This window comes from Pholcus phalangioides, unplaced genomic scaffold (assembly GCF_987345545.1).
Source record: "Pholcus phalangioides strain wild (caught in Gottingen) unplaced genomic scaffold, Ppha-v1.0 ptg000042l_1, whole genome shotgun sequence".
NCBI lineage: Eukaryota > Metazoa > Arthropoda > Arachnida > Araneae > Pholcidae > Pholcus > Pholcus phalangioides.
Genome location: NW_028301628.1, coordinates 31,011,796 through 31,023,441, shown reverse-complemented (window position 1 = coordinate 31,023,441; position 11,646 = coordinate 31,011,796). Strand labels below are relative to the sequence as shown.

The following is an 11,646-nucleotide window of genomic DNA, read 5'->3' as shown; positions in this document are numbered from 1 at the left end:
TTAATCTACCAGATGGCAGCACTAGCGGCATAAAAAAAACATATTGTTTATGTTTTTTTCAGGATAAGTCACAACCGTCTTGAAGAAAATTTGTTTACATCCAAAGCTATCTCTAAAATTTCTAGGTAAAAAAACTTAAAAAAATTTAAACGAAGATTTATGTCTATATAGTCGAAATTTTTTTATAACGCTATTTAGTTTATTTCGATTCTCTTTTATTTTATTTCAATTATTTGATGAAACATCACACCAAATTGATGAATGATCATTAATTAATAATTCGCTGGCATTCCTCCCCCCTAATGATAATTTTTTTTAAAACTGTATTATCGATATTTCCTTTTTAACTTTGCTACGAATTCAACATAATGTGTTTTTATAGTGGTATTATTTGATCTCTATTATTCAGTACGTTACATTTATTGTTCGGGGGGGGGGCGTATCCGCGTACTTTTTCAATCCTACTAGATGCAGTCGAGCCCGCTTGTACCTAAATCGGATATTACAAAGTATCGGTTATAAAGAATTTTTTTCATGTCCCAGTGAACCTGCAATATCAAAATAATGGTAAAAATATCGATTGTAACGGATTGTCATATTTATGGATATCGGATATAACGAAGTTTTCGGCCAGAATATAGGATAAAGCTTCATAAAAAATATCAGAAATTCTCTTTTAGAGACCAAGTCAGAATGTGAAGTACTACTATAGCATTCTAGGAATGGCTACAGGCGTGTTCTGTCAGCAAGATCTATAGCTAGATGTCTTATCTCTAATAATAGGTAGTGTTGGCTCTGTTCATTTCCAGAACTGTTTGAGTGAAGAGGGAATGAGCATGGCATAATCATGTATAAAATGTGTATAAAAGTTTAAAAAACAATGTAACAGTCGGCTCTTAAACTTTTTCCTTCCACAGCTCCCTTACCTCAGTCAAAGCCCCCATGAATGAATGAACTCCAGGGGCTCTGCCACCGGACTTATCCTCAGTCAGAGTCCCCAGGAAAATCTAATGAGAACTTCTTAAAAGCATTTCACAGGCACACATCAGTATCAACAGATTGCTTTGCACAGGTCCAACCTTTGGAAACCCAAGGTTGAGAACCTCTGACTTGCAGTATATGAGTCTACAAGCACAACTCGGACAACATGAATACGCTAGGGCTATACATATATACACACACAGAATGTTCCTGCATGTGGAGAGTCATTCGAAATTCGGAAGAGGATTGTGTGAGGTACGTGAAAGTGGTTAGCAGTAGTAATACTGTATATGGACCAGAAATTTTATGCAAACCTATGTAAATATCATTATTATATTTGTGACAGACTTGAACAATTTTAATTTTTAATTAAGTTTTCAAGCCTGTCTGCAGTCCACCTGTCCTGTCTTTACAGACTATAGGTTGAGAAATGCTGTTTTAAACGTATTTATCGTGTATTGGTTATAGCAAATGTTTTTAACATTCTCATGTGACTGTTATATCCAGGCTCGACTGTATTTCTTTGGTTTCCAAAAAGTATGCACATGAGCTTGTTTTGGTTTCTATTGTTGAGGAAATGTTTATACAGATGTAAGAATCACACACATCTTAAATTTTATACTTATTGCTGAGTCAACGGTCTATTTCAGTGGTAAACCAAGAGTGCTTGAGAAAGCAGTCTTTGGGGTGACAGCTGAAAAATATTTGCAAGAGTGTGAAGGTACAGAAGAAGTGCAATAGTTTTTCCATGTTTACTGAAAAAGTATTATTGCCATAGGTGGGAGGGTGTAGGGGAACTGTCACTCCCCCTTGTTCACTATGCAAACCTCAGTGATTCGCTCCTCCCCTTTACCTGTTTGAAGAGCCTGTAATCATTTATGATGTGAATTGAAGCTTACTGATGACGGTAAAAAGACCCAATAAAAATGTGAAGAACTATTGGTCCATTTCATTGCACCACTCATAGTTTGAAAGGCTAAATTCACACCAATTTAAAATTTGCTAGGCAAATTCACACTTTTCTTGTTTTCATTCACTGGTTCAAATCATGAATACATTAATTCACCAATTTAACCAATTGGTGTGGATGTAGATTTATTTTTCACCAGTGTTTTTTTTTTTTTAATATTTAGCCTTATATGGTCTATATATAAAAGAAATCCTGTTATGGACTGCGAGTCAAAACTTTTATGTGCCTGCGACTTGAGGTTGGTAAATGATACATGTGATGACATGATCAGATTCAACCCGCTTCACTTATTTTGAGATATATGTAATGATAAAATTATTTTATTTTAACAAAGAAAGAGCATTTTTAATTTAATTTTTCTTGATTTTTTGTTGGATTTCAGTTTTAGAAACAACTGCATGGCAGCCGAGTAATCACCGCAACCAGAATTGGTTAGCTGTATATGATGGTGGCTGTAGAGTTGCCTAAAAAACTGAACCTTCAGGTGAGGCAAAAAAAAGTCCTTGCTACAAGTGTCTTGTTGTTGTGATAAGTTTTTTTTCTGATAAACTATATATAATAACAGTGAAACCTACAAACAACTGCCACTAACTGGACCAAACAGATGTGACAATTGTTAAGAGGTTACTCTCTTAATCAGTAATAAAATTAAAATTTTTGTTTGCATGTAAAATTTTTCTGACCCATAGTTTAATTATTTAAAATAAGCTGTTCTTTTGACATTTATTTTGCATTGAAGATACTGCATGAAGATTGTTAATTTGTGATTGAACACTTTTTCTGACGTTGATTTTATTCAAAGGACAATCTGAGTTCTAGGTATGAAGTGGAGCTGGTTTTGGCAAAAAGTGATAATTTCATGAACAATGCTTAGTACTGTGCAGTGATTCTTGTATCCACAGAGATGCATTTTTTTTTCCAAAGAGATCATACCAATTTTTGGACACAATCAGCTACTTTTTGTGTTTATCTAGAGCAGTATTTTCAAATTTTGCTTACCCAAGTGCCTTTGGTGAAACAGCATGAAAACCAAGGACTCCCTAAGCGATGACATAGTCGCTTGCTATATTTTACTACCGATTTCAGCTTTGGTCTTTTCAGAAGTGTGTCTAGGTTACGTGCAAGTAACAACTTGTGGAACCCCAGGGTCCGTGGACCACATTTTCAGAACTGCTAACGTATTAAAAACCTATATTACTTATTTGTTTTATGTTCAAGCAAAGGTTCTAGGTTTTACTTCAAAACAAACCTTAAGGGTTATTTTCTCTATTTTTCTTTCATTTTCATGCCGAAAAGTAAAGTTGTTTGAAATCCTTGTTCAGAGGTTACCTTGATGCTAATCCAAAGGACTATTTTTCAGGGGTGACCGTTATGGGAGGTTTCAATGTATTTCATTGAGTCAATTATTATACACATTTGATACCAGTTTTCAGTATCTGAATTGATGATTATTGTTCCTATAAAAAATCCTTATCTTTAAGCTTTTTTATAGTCCTTAGATGAAATTTCTTAGCTGAAAAAGTTGTTATATTTGCAATAAAATTTAACTATAACTTCTAGTTCCAGTTGATGCAATATTTTTGAAGAGTGTATGACTTGAAGTAGCTAAATTTCCTCTGCATAAAAATTTTGTCACTTACTTTTTTAAAGTTTTTTCATACTTTTATGACTACTGCTGAGGTTAATTATCCATTTTTTTAATTACCAACAGGATTTCTCAGAGCTTCTAGATGTCTGTTTCCAACTTATCAGCGGGAAGTCACCACAGGTTTGTGAAATCTTTTCGACCAAAAAATTCTCTTCATTTATTGTTTATCTCTCCTAATAACACTTTCGTTGTTTGAATTTTTAAGATACACACGCCTTTTGATACCTCTTTCTCTGAGATGCAAAGCAGGGTGTTTCTGGTCCTTCAATATTTGAATTGTTTTCTCCTTAATCAATGCTCAGTACCTATTGAATAGGACTCAACTTGATTGAAAGTTGTTTTATTTTGTTCATTTGGTGTTACTTTACCAGTATTTCATGTATTTAAATAGACCATGTACACTAAGAAATGCTGTTAGATGATAATATTGTGGTTCCTTCCCACAATTAATCTTTGTCAATTGTGATGTCATATTTCATTCATTTCCTTTTAGGCACCCCAGTTGCTGAAAAAACTGAGTGAAAGCTGCAATGTTGAAGCATCTGATTTGGAGTCTTTAATCAAATCTCTCCTCAAAATCTTGAAAGGTATAATCATAAAAAATATGCGGTCATACAAAATCATCACCATAATCATCTGACTGCACAATGGATTCCCTACCAGCCTTTTCTAGTTGATATTGATTGCAATGTAATTTAATTTTGGATTGATACACGAGGAGTTCCCTGTATTGATAATACAGATCCCTCCTTGTCAAATAAATTATATTAGATTTGAAAACCTGATTTTCCACAATTATGTATTCCTACTACCAGTTCTGAATTGCCTGCAAGGTATCTAGCTTTTAGGGGAAAATAAGATTTAGGATGTTTTTTTATCACATATGTTTGAGACAAAATTTTCTTCCTTATCTGCACATTTTTGATGAAACTTTTCTCATTTTTTATTCACAGATGGCATAAAATTCCACAAATCTTCATCTGTAATATCAGAAGAAATGAGAAATTTAGGTTTGTATTGATGTGGAATGAATGGGTAGATTTTTGAAATTTTGCATGACTTAAATTTTAATAAAAAGCCAGTGGCAATCTTAATACCAGGACAAACCATATTTTGTGTTCAAATTTTTTCTTGGAGATGTTTTCCACTTTTTAACCCTCTAAGTTTTTTCACAGTCAAATATTTTTTCCATTCTCTCCCAACCTATTGATCACAGCCAGTAGGTGCTATTGTTCTTGTTTTTACAACAGAAAGATAGAGAGACTGCATTCAAAATAGAAAACTATTCTTTCTCTTCTCTTTGGGGTAGTGTACGAAGATGCATGTAGAAAAATATAGGGTATGTCTCTTCCTTGATTTTTTAAATTATTATTCTTGGAGTTTGTGACAGGGGGCACTATATCAGTTTCAAAAAATCGGAAAAATGTCTTCTTAAAAAAGATGCATTTTTCAAAGGGTTTGGTTATTTCCGTTCCAGTTATATTCCGGAGCAGTGAAATTTATAAAATCTTATAAAGGGTTAGAAATTAAAATTTTTTAGGTATCAAGGGTTCCAGGTGAATCAGTCTGAAGCAAGATAACTGTATTTAGTTGTAATTTAGTCAAGAGAGGATAGAAATAACAAACAAATATAATTATTGCTATAAGTTTATTGTCTGACATTACTTTTCTTATCTCTGTATGTATAAGTTCTTTCCTTATCACATACATATTTTTTTCAATTATTTTTCAGGTCTGGAAGATGAACAACTTGAAACTTTCAAAAACAAGGTATTTATGTAACTGTTTTATTTCTATAATTTAAATGTAATTTTTTTAATCTGTAAATACATATTTTGCAAGAGTTTTATGAGAATGCTGATGAACTTTTGAAAAAAATTGAGCTTTTAATCTGATGAGTCTTTGCATATAGGCTTTAACATGTTAATGAGTTTGCAGTGAACAAAATATGCCATTGAGAATTTTATCTTACTACACACAATATAACTCTCAATGTATTTTTTAGTTTCTTTTGTCTCTCTGTGGATAATTTGATTAGATTTTTGTGTTTTAATCTCTGTGCTGAGAAACATAATGTTATACAAATATAAATAATATAAATACGAAGGCCACAACAGGCTAATTACCCAAGATGGCTGAAAAAAATATGCCTGTAAAAAGTGTGTCAAATATAACCAAAATACAGCAACCCAATATAAAAACATATATCGCGAAATAAAAAAAAAAAAAAGATTAATATATATTACTGTCCATAAAAAGAATATGGGTGTCTTATATGCTGTCTAAGTATGGATATCTTCTTGATTCATCCCAATATGTTCATATTTCTTTTTAACGTGTGGATTGGAATTCATGACCCCCAGAGGTAAGTTATTCCATTTATTGACAACCCTATTAGAGGAAAAACTCTCTGTGCCACCACAAAGTGGAGTAAAAGTAGCGCTCTTTCCACTGGCAATGAAACCAGGACCTCTTGCACACCGGATAAGCTCAACAAGGTGGCAAATAATTATGAAGAATTTTCTTTAACATTATTTATAATTACATGACATTTTTCAATATTTTCATTGTAATTTTAATTGCACTTGTTCTCTTTTATGGCAAATCTCATGGAACAGTGGGATAAAGAACATTCTGCATTGTCTCAATCTACTGCAACAGCTGTTGAAGTAAACCCTCTTTTGGATATGGAGTGGAAATTTGGAGGTGAATAATTTCTGTGTCACAAAACATTATATTTTTCTATTTAGGGGTGAAATAAACAAGATATATGTTCAAGTTTTTTATGTAGCAGTTGATTCATTACACTGTTTGATTTTCTAAAGATGTTGAAGCTTTTGAAATAAAAATAACTATATATTTTCAAGGAAACAGTTATTTTCCGGATATTATGCTGAGGTGAGCTCGGAAAGAAAAGTCATCACGTCTCCGCCGGGACTCGATGCTCGAGCATGCTTGCCCGGTATGCAAGAGGGCCTGGGTTCGAGTCCCGGCGGAGACGTGATTTTTCTTTCCGAGCTCACCTCAGCATAATATCCGGAAAATAACTGTTTCCTTGATATCTCTGGCTGAGAAAAAAAAAAAGCCATCTATATATTTTCAGTTTGTTTCCCAAAATCTCTATCAGTACAAGGGTTAAATTAAATTTTGATACCAAGATTTATTTATTATTTCCAGTTACTTCTGCAAGTAGCGAGATGAACACAGTGGGAAATGTGTTCCTTCAGTTGAAAATAGATGTTGACAAAGGAAACTCAAAGAGTGAAAGTGTGTGCTTTGGTAAGTTTTTTTTATTGCACTGGTTACAAACAGAAACACGGAAAATTCTACAAATCTGTGATAAAGTTAAACTCCAGGAAATTGGAGAGACATTGAGTATAAACTCAAACCCATAACAGTCTTTTAATGCGAAAACAAAAGTGGGGTGGGCAAAAAAAATTCTCTATTTAACGAGAAAAAATATTTATCACGATTTAGATGATCAAGATCACATTTAAGGGTATATATAACTATATAGTTTTTCTCAATTGTCACGTATTTGGTGTTTCCAAGTTCGCTGATGAAAACTTTTAAATATTAATGCTTGATTCAAAAATTAGTTTGTTAATTTTTCTGTATTTTTATGTTGAATTCATGCTTTCGCATCACAAATAGAATTTAACTTTTTCGATTGAATTCTTTATATATGTATGTTGATAATTTTGTTGTTTTCCAAATATTTTCCAGAGTTACAGCTTCCAGAATTCTATTCATTTTTACATGAACTTGAAAGAGCAAGAGCTACTCTCGATTATTTGAGCTGAAAAAGTTTTTCTCGCTTAGTTTTTTTGTGTATGTATACATATGTTGGAAAATTTTGTTCGAATAATAACACATTGAACCAGTGTTTGATTTTTTTGTATTTTTCTCAATCAATTAGATGATATGCTCTCATCTTTTATGTTATAGGTACTCCCAAAATGAAGCATTTTTTTCAGAGAAGGAAAAAAACAAAAAACAGATAAGATTTGAAATTTAAATGCTATTTTGTTTTGAGGAAGATTAGTGCAAACTACATAAACCATTATGAGCAAACTTTTTTTAGTTGCAGGCCAAAAAACTAAAAGAAAAAATCTTGGTGCGCTGGACGTATTCTGGCATTGATTCATAATTTTAATTTGTAAGCTTAGAAGTGAGGTAGTGGGATATGTTGTATTTTTTGAATACGGTTTTATTCCAAATAAGATCATAGGTGGATACAGAGAAGGGGCAATCACCCCCCCTTCAGTGAAAAAGTATTATTGACATAGGTGGAAGAGCCAAGCTGACATTCGGACACCCCCTGCTCTGTCCAAGAAGTCTGTATTGACTTACACATGAGACACAATGATTTATCCTTTACAACAGTCAGAAACGCATATATTTTTATTTCTATTTGAATTCTCACAGCTATATTTTGCATATGCAAAACAATGGAACACCTCCTTTGTACAGATTTTGTTTTAAAGCACAGAAATTGAAAATTTCTATACATATACTATCTTATATATAAATGTGAAAGTATGTCTGTGCTTTATACAAATCTACAGTTTTGGACCGATCGTCGCCTGATTTTGCAAACAGGACCGGGATTGAACGGTAGGCTACTTTAAAAGTTCGTCAGAGCTGGGCAAATGCCCGAAATGGACAAAAAACTGTTGGGCCCTCAACAATCACTTTCGGGACATTTACTTTGGTTCCCAACAATGCGTTTCAGACGTGTATATGCCATTACAATGGTTTGTCACTTCTTTGATGCTGCCAATATTATGTATAACAGTTTATGCTTTCACAATGGTTTGTCACTTTTTCAATGCTCCCAGTAATTGAAGAAAACAAGGACAGCACCAGGTATTTTTGCTAGTTATGTATACTTTTAAAATCTGCTATGGAAAGTATAGAAACTCGAAGCGGGCCGCATCTGGCCACGACCACCTAGATAACCAATCCTGGAAGGTTATATAGGAGGTCGTGATCTGGCCCATCGCTGACATATAAACCATATTCCTCCACATTTTCCAGCATGCCGGGAAGGAGTCACAGATTCCAGAAAATTCTTAAGTGTCTCAAACTTGATTGAATTGACTGATTTGAATCTTTTCTGTTCTCTGCATTTTAGGATCCTTTTTGTTTTATGAACTGCCTTAAGGTAGTTCAAGCTTCATTCTTGCTTTTGCAAGTTTTAACTTTTTTTATAGAGTTGAATGGAAATATAAATAGCCTACAAAGTATTTTTGTATTATCTTGATTATTTGTCAAGGATTGGAATAAGCAGAGTGAAAAATTAAATAAATACACTGCATAAAATATTGTAATACAGAAGCAACAGCATATTTCTTCAATCTCTGAACAAGCAGAAAAATGTACAGAGAAAATCATCCACATTTTGTATTGGGCTGACCATAATTAAAATAGAGCGATATATAAGAGTGAAGGCCTCTGCTCTTATGTGACGTGATCCCATGTCATGTCAGAGTAGTGTGTAGCTGCCTTAAATACTTAATTTTCGTTAGCTTTATCAAATTCCTGGGAAAAACATGATTTCATTCCAATTCGCTTATTTATTCATCATTAAGCATAACTTGATATCAATTTTTTTATGCGTATTCAGTGATTCTTATTCATGTGCAGTTCTCATTAATATGACATATTTTCAATAACTTGAATATCACTTCTTAGACGAACTTCAAGATATTAAATGTATCTGTAGTAAAAAAAATAAATATATAAGTGCATTTTAATATGAATATTTTGCACCTAACAAAATTAACTACTTGCTGGTTATGATTATTTAACTAACTAATGAATTAACTATAATTTACTCTAAGCACTAAAAGCCTGTTTTTTACTGAATAAATTCACCATGAAATTATTAGTTTCAGACAATTGTTAATAATCGTAATATATTATTAACTGGCCGTATATTATCATATTTTAATTTTTTTTTCTGTAAGGCGTATATTATCGGACTACTAGTCTATGGGAGTGTAATGAATAGTCCCCCAATCGCAAAAGTGGCACGACGGGAGCAAAGCCCCGGTAAGAATAAGCCGCAGCTTTCACTATAGTGATTATCTTTATATTGATTCACACAAGAGCCCGCTGCATGAGCCACCATGACAAAAAAGCAAAATTGTTAATTGACAATTAGTAATAACGATAATCATTGGATTTAGTATTCCACTATAAAATGAGTACATTTTCTGTTTTTAAAGTACAAAGTACCTATTTTATAGTGGGAAGTAATTAACCCTTCAGGCCAGTTCAGAAATTTAAATGCTGAGACCCTATTCATGGTATTTAAATTTAAAGAAAACAATTGAACTTAACGCAGCTCTGCTGAAAATAATTCATACACTTTTCAATTTTAATTCTGAAATTTTGTAAAAAAAAGTTACTATAGTAAAATGTCTACTCTATGCAATAAAAATTTTGACTGAGATTACTTTAAAAAATAATCAGGTGGTAAAAAATTTCACCACATCTGATAATCCAGAAAGGGGGGGGGGGTGTAATACAAGTGAAATGTTTCCTTCTGTGTGTGCAGTATATATTTTTCATGTTCAATAAATTTGAGTACATAGTCAATTTTTAAAATTTGTGTAAAAATGGAACAAATACTACGCCACAACAGACAAAATGCCCAACGAGGTGGCTGATAAAAAGATGCCCATAAAAATATGGTTGTCATATATTTCAAAAATACAGCAACCCAATTAAAAATGCAATTAACACATAAGCTATTAAAATATACTGATCTATTTCTTCACAATAAAGGATAAACTATATTGTCTCTAATTTGTGATAACCATAGCAGTCTCCAAAGTATACAACACATCCCACTACTTCATTTCTAAGTGTAAAAATACAGTGTAAATCATTATGTAAATATGTCCGGCCTGCCGAAATTTTTTCTTTTTTGGCCCTCTCCCTGAAAAAAGTTTGCCCATCGTACTAGGGCATGCATATCTAAATCCTTCATACTAAAAAATATGACTTTCTTAATTATTGAAAGAAATCATTAACTTCAATAGAAATTTTTAGAAGTCAAGCACCAAACAATTATGTTTTACCTTTTCAAAGATATTTTATTTTTACGACAAAAAACAAGCAATACTTAATACTGCATTATATCTTTAAAAAATCTCATAGAAAAACATCTGTATAAATCAACCGATAACAAATGAACAATTAGATTATATTTACATACAATTGTTTTAGCTTTATGTATATATACACACATATATAAATGTACATATAACAGAACTAAGCTTCAGATATCATACTGGAATGAAATGTTGAATGGGTTGAACATTCTGCCATTCAAACATAACAAATTATCATATCAGAAAGAATGCACAAGCACACATTAGGAATATATTATGTATCTTTTTCCAAGTTCACATTTTCTCTAGTGTAATCTTATATTTCAATTCGCTTCTAGAATAAAATCTGAATTACCATCATTTCTGGAAGAGGTGGTGAAGCATTTACAGGTTTGAAAGTTTCATTTAAGATGGGTACATAACCTCCAGCCTGTGGGAGCCGCAAAAACGTTTTCCTTAAAAGTATCAATGCACACAACAAAATAAGTGCATCATTTTGGCCACGAGTGGTGGCTATCTCATATCTAGTCCACACACTACTAAGCCTACCACTTAACTGTACATACATTCCGTACCCATTCGTCTGCGGAATTTTTAATGAAATGGTGTATGCTGGAATGTGTGTTGAGTGTGTGTTTCCTCTAATGTACAAATGCTGCCAGATTGGTGCTTATTTTGTGTTTTTGCTGGTGCTGCCACCTGATTTTCATATATTAAAGTGAAGACTATAAATGCTTGAATTTTCATGTTATAAGTCTGCTTGCTCTCTCTGGAGAGACTTTTTTAAATGGGTGGCCAGCTGGTATTTGAACCTCAAAGTTAGAAAACTGCAGAAAACCCTCTTAGTCAACTACTACTGTGCTGCCAACAGGGTTCGAACCTGTATCCTCACAATGAGAGTCCAGCATGGCGACCACAGACAG

The 11,646-nt window shown here is 32.9% G+C and overlaps 1 protein-coding gene across 2 annotated transcripts; it reads left to right on the top strand.

Moving 5' to 3' along the window:
* Nucleotides 1–51: 51 nt before the first annotated feature.
* Nucleotides 52–7,485, top strand: LOC149064796 (COMM domain-containing protein 7-like). Of its 2 annotated transcripts, none has more exons than XM_089255146.1 (9): nucleotides 52–125; nucleotides 2,334–2,435; nucleotides 3,663–3,719; nucleotides 4,093–4,186; nucleotides 4,553–4,609; nucleotides 5,332–5,369; nucleotides 6,218–6,305; nucleotides 6,777–6,878; nucleotides 7,326–7,485. In XM_089255146.1, exons 2-9 carry the CDS (start codon nucleotides 2,394–2,396, stop codon nucleotides 7,400–7,402), a joined length of 555 nt encoding a protein of 184 aa, XP_089111272.1. In that variant the 5' UTR covers nucleotides 52–125; nucleotides 2,334–2,393; the 3' UTR covers nucleotides 7,403–7,485. The 2 variants fall into 2 exon arrangements, with proteins under 2 accessions (XP_089111272.1, XP_089111273.1); XM_089255147.1 differs by lacking the exon at nucleotides 52–125 and adding an exon at nucleotides 918–1,236.
* Nucleotides 7,486–11,646: the final 4,161 nt, after the last annotated feature.

Excerpts from the sequence above, each read along its gene's own strand:
- LOC149064796 (XM_089255146.1), top strand. The coding sequence starts at position 2,394 with ATGATGGTGGCTGTAGAGTTGCCTAAAAAACTGAACCTTCAG. Across the intron at positions 2,436-3,662 it reads CTAAAAAACTGAACCTTCAG|GATTTCTCAGAGCTTCTAGA; the intron begins GTGAGGCAAAAA and ends AATTACCAACAG. Across the intron at positions 6,306-6,776 it reads TATGGAGTGGAAATTTGGAG|TTACTTCTGCAAGTAGCGAG; the intron begins GTGAATAATTTC and ends TATTATTTCCAG.